Source organism: Magallana gigas, chromosome 1 (genome assembly GCF_963853765.1).
Source record: "Magallana gigas chromosome 1, xbMagGiga1.1, whole genome shotgun sequence".
NCBI classification, from domain to species: domain Eukaryota; kingdom Metazoa; phylum Mollusca; class Bivalvia; order Ostreida; family Ostreidae; genus Magallana; species Magallana gigas.
This window is the reverse complement of record NC_088853.1, coordinates 61,736,273-61,750,699: the sequence shown is the minus strand read 5'-3', so window position 1 is coordinate 61,750,699 and position 14,427 is coordinate 61,736,273. Positions and strand designations below refer to the sequence as shown.

The window sequence follows — 14,427 nt, the reverse complement described above, 5'->3', positions numbered from 1 at the left end:
ACGATTGCACCATCCATATAATATAATTCATTCAATAGTATGAAATGAATTAGAAGAATAAATAGGATATTGAAACGCAAACGATCGATGAACACTTGGTATATATATATATATACTGTATGTCTTGTAGGTAAGCCTAAGAACGACTTACTGCAGCTATCAAATGCAATGCGCATGCGTATTGTTTCCCGCGCATTTGTCATTCTCTTTTGCCGTGTCGTAGCGTCAACTGCGTAAATTAAGCAACTACAAGAAATCGTCGTTTCATGATGGCTTGCAATAGTGATGGTCCTGCCGTCGATCATTTGGAAGGTCCGACAGAGCCAAAGAAATCCAGACCCTTCAGTTCCCCTGTAAGTATCTATTTTTTTTTTGGAAATTGATACACAATAGCTTGACAATTAACTATTTCTCCTTCAACTACTCTTTAATGATCCTTTGAGCCTAACATACATTCCTCTAAAATGTAAATTTAAGTTTCTCTGTTTTGAAACAACCCTTCAGTAGTATATTTACATGATCTAAGGAATGTAACTGTTTGTTTCTAAAAACGAGTATGTTATGGTGCATGTTATTGTGTGTATTGTTCGAAAAGTTATCCTGGTTGATCAGGTCCAGTACGATCTCTTGATTTAGCTATATAGCTTGAAGAAGCTATAATGGTTTATATAATAGCTTAAAAAATTATTTTAAAGAATTGTAGACCTGATAGTTAATTTGGTTGACCATCCAGTCTCCTTAATTAAACCCAGGCATAGATGCCTCTAAACTCAGCTATGCATTTTTCAAAACATTTTTTTTTCAAATCTCAATTTTTGCATTTTGGGGTTAATATACAAGGAGTATAATCAGAATACTAATTCTGACTGTTTAGTTTGATACAAGACATTATAAACTTACAATAATTCATTTAAGTAGCATATTGAATGGTTAGAAGACCAATTAATACAAAATTTCAGTTTGTACACGGTTGTTCTTTCTCCTCTTAAAGAGAGATAGATATACATTGAATTTGATTAACCCAAACAAGAGGTATAAAACCTTTATATTCACACCAACCTTCTTTTTTTACAACAAGTCTTAATTTGCATTCTCTTTTCCTTTTTTATGCACATCATTAACTTTTAGGTACATCAATACCTCTAGGCTGATATTTACAGTACTTTTTAAAGCGCTAAGCATAGCTCAGCGCTTTATTGTCGTTAGACTTCTATTTCCGGTGCAAGGAATAACTGCCCTCTATGAGCAGAAATATACATCATTTAAACTGGTAAGAGGTATAGGGAACCAGTTATCTGGGTGACGGAAATGGCCGAGTAGATACGATTGGTTTGCGGGGCTTACGTACATCAGCACGGGATGCTACGCAGTGATGAAAAAATATAGTGCGTATTCAGAAGCTAAAATATAGAAAAAATAAAATCGATTCTTTGCAAGAAAATGTCAAAATCTGTGATAAATTACTGTTCAAAAGCTATAATTTGTGATTTTAACATATCTTTTTGCGAATTCGTAGTTTTGTTACATTACTGCGAATGAATACATCGAACAGCCCGGCGCCAAAATATAGCGTGGGTTTGTTTTGTAAACAGAGCTTATCGAGATCGGAGAATTGATTGTGGATACAGCCTATCAAGATCAAGAAAAGGCGATAAAAGGCGTGACCAAACCAACATCAAGGTAAATTTTATGGTTGAGTACTCCATGTTAGACTGTGTACTATATAAAATTAACACATAAACAGTGATAAATGGCATGAAATCTTACAGTTCGAGATTGATCGCTTACGTACTTGACTGAAAAATATTTCTGTAGGGATAAATTTTATCAATTTACTTTATCATCCTGTTATACGTAGTTGCTAAATAGTTTATATTCTAACAAGGAAACAATCGGATGACCCCCTCCGGTTATTTAGATAGCCTACGCATATGATTGTTTACTTGTTTACCATGTTTCATTGACTATACTGTACTATAATCGTAAAAAGGCGACATGTTTTAATATTGTTTTTCCATTGACTGAGATAATATTGAAAGTTTGTTTATTTCTTTTCGATGGTTTTCTTTGACTGAGATAATATTGTAAATGTAGAATGTATGCAGGCTAATTTATTCTACTATCCGTATTTGAATCAGAAATTTGTAATTTTACAAGTTTGTAAAAACTGTTATATATTAGCGTAGCAGATTATATATTTGTACGTCAGAATAACATTTAAGTAAATGAATAATTTAGAGCACACAATTGAACCACAGTACTAGTATTGAATGCAGAAATTTGAAGAGCAAATTATCTGAGTTTATATGACAATTTAACACATTGATACAAAGAGATCTTTGAGAAATCTAATGAGACAGTACCATAAGAGCAATCAAAAACCCATTGAGAATATGTGAGAAAAATGAGATCTAATTGAAGAACATTGTACAAAAGACATTTTAAGAACATAAATTGAGACATCTGAGATATTATGAGAGTTTTATGAATATGAGAGATAAAATTTGAAAAGCAACTGAAAGATTGTGAATATAAAGAAATGAGAATCGTGCTCAATCAAAACAGAGAACCTGAGAAGCAACTTTATCAGATTTAATGTAGTTAATAAAATATTGAAAAATATAAAGCTGCATAAAAATTTGAAATTTAATGTGAAATCATTTCAGTTTTAAGCACAGAAGAAGTTATTCTGAGGGAAAAAGTGACAATATTGAGAGAAAAAAATACATGTACAAAAAAAAATCCTAAACAAAATTTGTTAACCAACTTGTGCAATAACAACAATAAAAAAAACTGTATGAAACAAAATTCCCAGAAGACAAACATCAAAATTGGTTAATTACAATATTATTGATAGAAAAAAAATTGAATATTGAGTGCGAAAATTGCAGGATAGTAAGAAAGTATTAATCTTCTGATTTAAATATATATATGAGACAAAAAATTTTCAAGATACATTAGATAAACATTCCAATTTGAATTTTTTTTAGTTCATGAAATAAGAAAAAGAAGAGTGCGTATGTTATTACAAGGAAAAAGATTGTTTTAAAAAATGTAGGTGATCAAACAAGAGCTTTCGCCCCCTCCCCAAAAAAATCCTTGACCATTGTGATGATAATTTGAAAAATATTTGAGTTTTTATTTTCTGTATCGTTCAAATACATATCCTTTTAATCACTTAAAAATGTTGTCATATAAAAGCATATCGAGCAATTTCCTTTATTATTTAGAGTAAAAGGAACTTTTAAAATTCTTAATTATATTGTATGAATTAAAACAGACAATTTCTTGAAAATGACATGCAAAAGTGCAGCATTTGTTAAAACTGAGTTATTCTAATTATTTATCAGTGTTATTGATTATAAATAAGAAAGGATAAAAAAAGACAGACTTTTATGTGAACTAGTACATGTACATGTATATTTTAAAAAACTTGTTCATTCTGTTACTTCAATTCTTTATGCTGAGTGAGCATACATTACAAACAAAGTTTTGAGTCAATTGTGCATACTAAGTTTTTTAAAAGATTTGTATAATGGCTAGTGCGGAATTGTCAAATTTAAATCAAAGAAAAGTGTTGTTTGCAGATTTTTGTCAAGGTGATGAATGTTTTTCCAATTTTTCAAGGGGAAGGCAGTGTGTGACAAACTGCATATCATTTCTAATGAAATCTTTTCTGAAAAAAATTGATGATTTTGACACACAAGATATGAATTTTGTTTTGATAACTGGGGACACTTTATATCAGAAACTTCGCAGTGAAGGAGAAAGTCATGATCTTTTGCATTTTTCAGATATACCTAAATTTATTCTGTTTCAAAGCTTTTGTTTCACAGTTTATGGAAAAAAGTCATATGTAGGAACTATGTGTAGGGAAGGAGGCATAGATGGAGTAGGATTATCATTAGAATCAAGCTTAAATTTGGTTTCATCATTAGCTCGTCAAGAAGTTTCCTTGCTTCTTACTTTTCATTCTGCTGCTATAGCAATCAAGTATTACAAAACAACAGGTGCATTTTATGTGTTTGACTCTCATAGTAGAGGAATGGATGGACTCTGTTTACCAAATGGAACTGCTGTTCTATCAGTTTTCTATTCTTTAGAAGACATTTGTGTTTTCCTGAGAAAACTGTGTGTGTCTTTAAGTGCAACAATTCCTTTAGAAGCAGTGCAATATGAACTTTGTTTATTTGACATTAATTATGGTAAAAGGCGAAAAAGGGGAGCAATTGATTTAGATAGAAATCTTGTAAAAAGGGGAAATGAAAACACAATTTGTAATGAAAGTACTACCAATACACCAGAAACAAAATATCAATGTTTGCAAATCAGTGGTAGTTCTCTAACACACCTGGATGGAACTAGTCCACCCATTGCTCAAATAAATGATAATGACAGTCATTATAATTGTAGTACGTCTAGTCCTGACAACAAATTTGCTAGAAAAATTGAAAGTTTTCATAAAAAGGTGGCACGAGGTCCAGTATATCAGTGTTCTTGTTGTACGCAAACTTGGTTCAAAGAAAGTGTTCGAAATGCAAGTAATTTACACAATTCGTTATTTGCAAACAAATGTTTGACAGGACTTAAAAGTGTTGATGATATTGAATGGGTTTGCAATACTTGTTACAATAGTATCAAGGCATGCAAGGTCCCAGCATTAGCTGTTGTAAATGGAATGGGTTTTCCTCCTAAGCCTCCAGAGTTGTTGATTACAGAGTTAGAAGAGAGATTAATTAGCCCTAGAATTCCTTTTATGCAACTTGTTGAAAAACCCCGTGGAGGTCAAAATAGTTTACGCGGTAATGTTGTTAATGTTCCATCAGATGTTACAACAACAGTCACAACATTACCAAGAACCTTATCTGACTCTGAAACTGTACAAGTAAAGCTAAAAAGAAAGCAGAGTTTTAAACACTGTGTATTGCAAGAGGCAATTCGACCCAATAAATGTATTAAAGCTCTACATTGGCTGTTACAGAATAGTGTTTTGTTTCAAAAACAAGGAATTTCTATCAATGAACAATGGAACATAGATTCAGAGCAACAGAACTGGTTAGGATTGCAAACTGATGATAATGATGACTGTTCAAATGTTGAACAAGATTCATCAAATAATAACATGAAAGATCATGTTGATGATTGTTCAACAGATGATTCCAGCTCTGATGAATGGACAGAGGATCCCAACTTTGAAAGTCGACTAACTGGAAATACTGATACGTTATTGCATCCACTTGATGTCAGATCATTATGTAAAACAATGTCATTTTCACCTGGTGAGGGACAGACTCCTCTTGGATTGTACCAGGACAAGAATGCAGAAATTTTGTCATTTCCTACAATTTATTGTGGTCAAATGCGCCCTGAAAATAAAGATCGTGAAACTCCTGTTCATTACAGCTCAATTTGCAAATGGGAATTGCGCAGCTTAGATAGACGTGCAGCAAGTTCAATTCCAAATATTTTTTTCAAACTTAAAAAAATTCAGGTAAAGCAAATTCAGGATAAAGTCTCTCTAGCAATGAGAAAGTGTCAAACTGAAGGAAGAAAGGTAACTGTTGGAAATGTACTCAACCCTGGGGAATTTGATAATATTGTAAGACTTAATGAAGGATTCAGGGTTTTGAGGAAACTGCGTGGTTCACCAGCTTATTGGGAAAATGCAAAAAAAGACCTGTTTGCCATGATGAGACAGCTTGGCATACCTACTTGGTTTTGCTCATTATCAGCTGCTGAGACTAAGTGGTCTGACTTGCTGAAAATTCTCGGCAAATTGGTTAAAAATGTAGAGTATACTGATGATGATATTAAAAACCTAACATGGACAGAAAAATGTGAGTTGATACAAGGTGATCCTGTTACCTGTACAAGATACTTTGATCATAGAGTACAGGTGTTTATTTCGGATGTGTTGAAGTCACCTTTGGCTCCACTTGGAAATGTACAGGACTTCTTTTACCGTGTAGAATTCCAACAAAGAGGATCGCCCCATATTCATATGCTTGTTTGGATTGAAGGTGCTCCAAAGTATGGTGAAAACAGCAATGAAGAAATTGCTGACTTTGTACAAAAACATTCTACTTGTCAAAAAAATGATGACATACCAGAACTCATTAACTATCAAACTCACAGACATGCCAGAACTTGTAGAAAAAGAAGCCAAAATATTTGTCGTTTCAACTTTCCTTTGCCTCCCATGTCCAGTACCCAGTTATTGGAACCATTCCAAGAATTTGAGAAGGAAAAATTTCCAGATATTGCAAAAGAATATGATAAAATTTGTTCATTCTTGAATGAATTAAAATCAGGTGTAGAAATGACATTTTCTGATTTCTTCAAAACATTGAATTTGAGTGAAGAAATCTATATTACAGCAATAAGATCTTCCCTGAAAACACCTAATGATATTCCTGAAAAGAAATGTGTCAGAAATAAGGGTAAATGCATACAATGAACTCATTCTTCGATGTTGGGAAGCGAATATTCATGTCCAGTTCATTACTGATGGTTATGCATGTGGTGCTTATGTAGTTAATTACATATCGAAGTCCCAAAGAGGAATGTCAAATCTTATGTATGAAGCATGCAATGAAGCCCGGCAAGGAAACAAAAATTTGCAGCAACAGGTGAGGCATATTGGAAATAAATTCCTTTCTCATGTTGAAATAAGTGCACAGGAGGCAGTATATTTGATTTTGCAATTGTCATTACGCTCATGTTCTAGATCTTTTGTGTTCATCAATACTTCACCTTGTGAAACACGCACATTTCTCTTAAAGCCCTATGATGTTTTGTCTGACATGCCAGAAAACTCAACTGATATTCAGTCTGATAATGCTCTACAAAGGTACCAGCGTCGACCAAGAGTGCTACAAAATTGCTGTTTGGCTGACTTTGTGTCAGGATATGATGTTGTATATCCTAAGAAATTTGATGAACCAACGAAAGAAAATCTTGAGTTTTTACCAGAAGATGAGCATTTTGAAACAAATGAGGATGAGATTTCATTAGAGGAATGCAACAATGAATGCCAAGTGTTTGATGAAGAAATACCAATGAGAAATGGAACCATTTTGAAAAAAAGGAAAAAGCCTAAAATTATTCGGTATGTCAGGTATAATAAAGAACAAGATCCTGAAAATTATTATAGAGAACAGCTGATGTTGTTTTATCCATGGAAGAAGGAAAAGAAAGATCTGCTGGGTAATTCTGATTCATATGAGGCAAAATATAATGAATGCATTTCTGTAATCAATACCAACAAAAAAAAGTTTGAAATGGATAATGGAATAACAGACTTGGTGGAAAATAACAGTAATGAACAGAGTTATGAAAATTATGTCGTTGCACCTGAAGTTCAACATGCTGAAGAAATAGACACAAATGCACAGGTAGAAAATCAAGGTCTTTATCATGGTTGTTTTAACCCAAAGGATATGGGACATGAATATGATCTAGGCATTGACCTTGGTATTACAAGAAAGCAAATAAGCAGTGAGACACTGATTAACTGTATAAATCATAGTGAATATACACAACTAACAAGGAATCTGAATGAAAAACAAAGGATATTTTTCTATCATGTCTTGAGCAAAATTAAGAATAGTGATTTGCCATTTTATTACTTCCTTACTGGTGGAGCAGGTGTTGGTAAAAGTGTTCTGACCACAGCTTTGTACCAAGCAATTACAAGGTTCTATGTGAAGTCTTTGTCAGACAACCCTGATGAAATTAAAGCAGTGTTATGTGCCCCAACAGGAAAAGCTGCACACAACATTGGTGGCCATACAATTCATTCTTTATTTTGTATTCCTGCTAATCAAAGCTTAAAATTCAAACCATTGGATGTTCAGCAGCTTGATACTTTTCGTGTGAAATTTCGATCTTTAAAAGTTATATTCATCGATGAAATATCAATGGTTGGAAACAAAATGTTCAACTTCATTAACTTGAGACTTCAGGAAATTTTTGCCACTGAACAAATCTTTGGAGGTGTGAGCATTATTGCTATAGGAGATCTGTTCCAGTTGAAACCTGTATTTGATAACTGGATATTCAAACAATTGCAAGATGGATATGGGCCTCTAGCAACAAATCTTTGGCAAGACTACTTCAGAATGTTTGAGTTGACAGAAATCATGCGACAGAAGGAAGATGGCCAATTTGCTGAGTTGTTAAATAGATTAAGAGAAGGCATGCACACAGAAATTGATATCGCTAAACTAAAACAGAGATTGACTGCACCTGAAACAGTAAATTCTAATGTTTCATCTTTGCAACATTTATTTACTGTTAATGCTTTAGTTGATTTGCACAACATGGAAGCTTTTGAGAAAGCAGATGATAGAAAGAAATGTGAAATTGCCGCTATAGATGCTGTTGATGGTGATGTAAAAGAAGAAACAAGGAAAATAATCTTGAACAAAGTACCAGATGATCCTTCAAAGACAATGGGACTGGTTAGTAGATTATTGATAGTTGAAGACCTGCCAGCAGAAATTTGTATAAATATTGATGTTGAAGATGGTCTTACAAATGGTACTTCTTGTATAGTAAAAAAACTGGATTTTAGAGTAAAAAACTCTACTCGTTGTAGTATAATCTGGGTTGAATTTGAAACTTTGCTAATTGGAGCAAAAGCTCGATCAAAATACGCACATTTGTATACTTCAGATTGTAGTAAGACATGGACTCCAATTCTGGAAATAACTAGAAATTTCAATGTAGGTCAGCATCGAAATATTTTCGTAATTCGAAGGCAGTTTCCACTTCGCCTTGCGTGTGCTAAAACTATTCATAAATCGCAAGGATCAACAATGAACAAAGCAGTCCTGCACTTTGGAAGTCGAAAAATTGAACATATGCATTATGTTGGACTAAGTCGCATAAAAAAATTAAATGATGTCTTCATCTTGGAATTAAGTGAAAAGAAGATTGCTGTGTCTAAACATGTCATGCAAGAAATGGAAAGATTAAGAACTGAAACCCATATGCATTCATGTGTGCCAATTTTGAAAGACATTACCAGTGATCTTAAAATTGTGTACCATAATACAAGATCTCTTCATTTGCACATTAGAGACTTAGCTCATGAAAGCAACATGCATGCAAGTGACATCATTGCAATTTCTGAAAGCAGACTGAAACAATCTGATAAAAATGATGACTACAACATTCCTGGCTTTCATATGTACAGATTTGATGATGATGTTGGTGTAAATTGTGGAAGGTCTTACAAGGGTATTGTTGTATATACAAAGCTGGGAGTTATGGACATTAAAAGGTTATTCTTGTGTGAAAATGTTGATTCTGTACTCGTGTGTGTCACTCACAATGGAAAAATGCATCAGATTGTATTCCTCTATTGTTCTCCACAAGGAACCAGTTTGTGCAAACTCTGCAATATCCTTAATCAATTGCTTGGCATTCTGGAAATGGACAAACCTATTATAATAATGGGAGACACAAATGTGGACTTCAATAATCAAAATACTCTAAGTAAATTTATGGATTTAAAAAATATTCGCCAGCTTGTTCAAAATGCAACAACAGATTATGGTACTTGTTTAGACCACCTTTATACAAACATGATGTCCAATGATCAAATTTCATCTGCTACATTAGAATCCTATTACTCTGACCACAAACCAATTGTTGCTTACTTACCATTTTTATAAAAATCTTCTGCAAGTCAAATGTAATACTTGTGTATATCCGACCATCATTAGTGTTAGTCAACTAAGTCAACAACTAAATTGATTCATCGCATCACTCATATAGAAAACTATAGCAGGGAAATAAAATTTGAATAACCCTTGCCATCAATATTTAATAAATTGTTTGATTCTCTTCAATAGGATAAATTTCAATGATAAACAAACATTCAGTTACTTATATAAGAACAACTAAGCAATTTTAATTTTCATGTTCTATCCCTATACTTGTTGTCAAATTTCAATGCACTGTTTTATGAAAATTTATGCTTTTTACTTTCAGAATGGCTCAGAAAAGCCTGTCAGAGCTTAAAAACTGTCACAGTGGGACCTCTAAGCCAGTTCCTTACTCAGATGGAGTAACCGTGGTGGTAGTTAAGAAAGGTCACACAGCAAAGTTTCTCGATAGTAACGGACAACAGGGGGAACTACTAAACTTCAGTGTTGCAGACAAATCTGCTTCCATGTTGGCCACACTTTCTGACAAAACCAAACACAGCAAAATTGTTGAAGGGAAAACTTTCCTTGTTCGAAACTTCATCCTGAAAGGAGGGAAGATAACAATGTCGTCCAAAACCTCCATCATGGGTAAACCTAGCCTAGAAATTCCAGATGAAATCAGGACAAGTGCTGTCCAGTTAATCTTACCACCTTCTCCTGAAAAGAAAGTTGCAGAAGTGCACACTGCTCCCCTCAGAAGCATCTGCTCTGTGAAAGGTCAAGTGATTAAGGTGATAATTGCTTTGCTTCCCGTAGTAGATGTACAATCTTTTTATCAATACTCCTCTTTATTTAAAATTAGAAGTTTGCTTGTACATGTACTAAGATTTAATAACAAAAGTAAATATAAACTTGTTTAAATATATATATATATATATATATATGTGTGTAAAATTTTGCAATTCTTCTCTTTAGAATGAGGCTACAAGAACTGTAAGAGTAAGTGGATCAGAAACAACTATAAGGACCATTACAATTGAAGAGAACAGTTCTACCATCGAGATTACTTTATGGCGAGAACTTGCTGAACTAGCGATAAACATTGGGGACACCCTGCAAATCACACACTGTCTCCTGAATGAGTGGCAAGGAACGAAAGCCCTCAATACGACTAGGAACACCACGATACAGGTACAGATTTTGAAAAATATCTTTGATATAATTTTCACTAATCACTATAATTTTTAAATAATAAGGAATCATTCTTTGTCGAGTAGTATGAGGTAATAATTTTGATCTGGTAATGGTCAAATCCAATAAAGCGCGAAGGTCTATGATAAATTTGACCACGCTCTGGCCAAAATTATCACCTCCTTATATTCAAAGAATGGTTCCTTATTATTTTATTTCTAATTTGTACACTTTAAAATAACGTTATTTTAAAAGCACTATTTTTTTATGTGGCACATGCTATGTATTACTACTGGCGCAGCATATAAGTTGTTTTATGTACAGTTTTTTACAAACATGTTCTGTATCTTTTTTCTGTATTCTGTACTACCTCTTTTAGGAAATACAGCCCTTGGAGGCAAATGTATCAGGAACAGTGCAAGCCCTTAGTTTAACAGAAACTTCCTGGGAAGTCTGCCTCAAAGAAGACAACAAAGAACAATATAGAGACATTGTTATTGAAAAAGACATGATGCAAAATGCATTAAGCCATATTGACGAAGCCTGCCTTCTGACAGAAGAGGAGTTAGAAAACGTCCTTATCAACAGAATTCCATTCAAACTTCAAGCTGTCATGATGGGATCAAGAATTCTTAATCTGCAACTTGGAATTTTACCAGCACAGCAGATTCCACATCCACAATTTGAGAAAATGGAATGAACATTGCCTTTGTAAATAACATGCACTTGCAAGTACATATATAGTCACTCTTTCTAGATTCTGGGAGTTTTTTTTTTTTGAGAAATTAGAATACAACTGTAAATAATAGTTACACTTTCATGAGTCAAAGGATATACTCATATGTGTTTGAATGTGTTTTACGCAACTAGTGCTTATTTTTGGGATGTTATTTGTATCAAAAAACAACAAATTTTTCTTATGTTTTTTTGTACATGTATTTTAAATAAGACAGATGTTTGTAGCAGACTACCTTTCTATTTTTTATTTGGTTTCAAAATTTTTTGATCAACTGATATTTTATGAAATTCTGACAGATTCAGGTAATATTTTGGAAGAAACTGAAAAATTAATTGTTATTTCCTATAACAACTGTAAAAAATAATAAATATGTCACCTTATCATTCACAAAAATCCAAAATTATCATTTCTTAGCTACAGACTCTGTTATAACTTTGCATCTGCATGGCTGAAAATTGAAAGAAAACATATTTTGAACCTGTACCTTTCATGTGTAGTTTTTTAAAAATATGTTAACTGACTGTGTGTGCGTTTACTAGTAATAGTACATTTTCTTAAGTAGTATTTAGTCTTCACACTTACTTGTAGTACAGAGCTTTAAACTACTTCCTTTAATAAACATGTATCATAGATATTTCTAAAATTAATATACTTTAAACAGGGAAGCTTCTGTTTAGTTTACTCTTCATGTTAACAACCAGACAATCTTGCATGTCATTAATTGTCTTTGTGATGTTTCTAAATGTAACTTGAGATTTGAATGATTTGTTATTAATTGTCAACTACTATAGATAATGGCTAAACTTCTAAGTATTGTTGAGTTGATAATACGTGTATTCTTTGTACCAATATTTTGTTGAACTGTACACACCTGTAAATATAGGTTTTGTATACATTTATGTAGATTGAATTTTGTCATTCACTTCTCATTTTCCATTGATATTATCATTATTTTTTATTATTATTTGGTTATGAAGAAAAAAACTTACCAGTCTGATATATATCAGAAAAATTCCAATTTTACTTTCAATATGCCAATAACAAAAAGCCTAAAACTCATTTTGTTGTACACTATGATAAAAAAAAATGCATGACAGGGTTATGTCCAAGTCTATTTTAATCATTTTTCAATGTTTAGCATTTAAATTATACAGTAGTGTTAGGTATTTTACTTGCAAGAACACTTTTTGTATACTTTCAATATGTCTTTTGTTGCATTTCCAAATGTGTAAAAATTATGCACAACATAGAAACTGTACAAGTTATTGTTTAAAGAGGAATGATAAAACTCAGCTTGTAAATGCCATGCACATAAACATGCTAACTTCTGTTTACTTTAACTTTAATATATAATTATTGGACACTACTTCTCAGTTTCATAATGTAACATTTATAATTTCCCCTCTTCCATTGCTGCCAAAATCTCACTTTTTCTTACATAATTTACCAAGACAGTTCTTCTTGTCACTGACTGATGAAAAATCATCTTGTGAAGAGATATATTCTATTAGAATTGTCATTAATTCCATATCTGTTTTCCAAATAACATAAAAATTACTTTTCTCCATTTTTAACAAATTGAAGTTTTACCACATGTATATGTTGTAAAAATAACTCATTGTTCAAACAATTTTGATTAGTTAAAATATTACTTCAAAATAATTTGTACAAGGTCTAATTTGAAACATCTGCAAATAAACGTTATCTTTCCTCATTTTGAGTCATTTATTGTGAGATGTATTTGCAAATTTCTACCACACCTTTGGTAATTTTTATACGGTTTTAAGAACTATTTTTTTATTGTTGACACTAGTTATTAAGCTTTGCTGCAAAATAACCTTCAATGGCGCCAATAGCTGTATAACAAAACAAAACAGAATAGTGTTATTAAAGGTGGTATAACACACCTAAAAAAAATGTCGCTCAAACTGGTAATAATCTAATATAATATGAAGTGAATTATGATGATGAACTGTAAGTATATCAAAAAAGCAAAAAATATGCAATTGTGCAAACGTATAACAACAATATAAAGTGCAAGCATTAGACCCCAAAAAACATTCAAAACGTCGAACACAAGAACCACATGAGAAATTAAGTTTTATAAAATCAAAGGCTTTTATGTACCATGTTTCAGGCAAGTATCCATATACAAGCTTTAATTCACATCATCTTCAAAAAGTAACATATATTTAAAGAAATCTGGTCTTCGATACTTTAAATTGATATTCATTAAACATAAACCAAAATTTCAATAAGGCTCATTTCCGCCTACGCTTGCACACAGTAAATTTTCTTAGAACCAAGCTAGGTTAGCGCTTTTCAGTACTTTCAGTACTTTGATTATTATTTATCCTTGTAACTTTTTTTCTTATATATATAGTATCTATCTAAATTTTAGAAAAAAGGATTGATTTGTGTTATGAGAAAGAGAGTTAGAGAGACAGACAGAGAGAGACAGAGACAGAGATATTAATTAGTATCAATGGCTTACATGTTAATGGCTCGATCTATAAATTATGGAGCATCATATAGGCCTCACATAGATTTAAGTTTTATCTTTATGAAAAAGGGCTAAAACTATTGTGTTTGAATTAGAGTGTTGATGAATTATTTGGCTGTACGGATTCTCCAGGGATACAGACGTCTCGGCCTAATGACACCTCGGCCCAGGAAGGTTGACACCTCGGCCAAGACGGGTCGGCCCAAATCTATTGACACCTCGGCCCATGTAAAAGACACCTCGGCCCAATGAAAATTTCGGTTAAAAATGTTAAAATTTAAAAAAACATTGGCAGATAATTACTGTATCTATTCATTTATGTGGTTATAATAATGCAG

General features: G+C 32.6%; 1 protein-coding gene across 1 annotated transcript; it reads left to right on the top strand.

Annotated features, from left to right (window-relative positions):
* The first annotated feature begins 1,156 nt into the window (after positions 1 to 1,156).
* LOC117690846 (uncharacterized) lies at positions 1,157 to 12,883 on the top strand. Its single transcript, XM_034475585.2, has 4 exons — positions 1,157 to 1,680; positions 10,000 to 10,447; positions 10,632 to 10,847; positions 11,227 to 12,883. Exons 2-4 carry the CDS (start codon positions 10,001 to 10,003, stop codon positions 11,545 to 11,547), a joined length of 984 nt encoding a protein of 327 aa, XP_034331476.2. The 5' UTR covers positions 1,157 to 1,680; position 10,000; the 3' UTR covers positions 11,548 to 12,883.
* The last annotated feature ends 1,544 nt before the right edge of the window (positions 12,884 to 14,427 follow it).

Excerpts from the sequence above, each read along its gene's own strand:
- LOC117690846 (XM_034475585.2), top strand. The coding sequence starts at position 10,001 with ATGGCTCAGAAAAGCCTGTCAGAGCTTAAAAACTGTCACAGTGGGACC. Across the intron at positions 10,448-10,631 it reads TGAAAGGTCAAGTGATTAAG|AATGAGGCTACAAGAACTGT; the intron begins GTGATAATTGCT and ends TCTTCTCTTTAG. Across the intron at positions 10,848-11,226 it reads CTAGGAACACCACGATACAG|GAAATACAGCCCTTGGAGGC; the intron begins GTACAGATTTTG and ends TACCTCTTTTAG.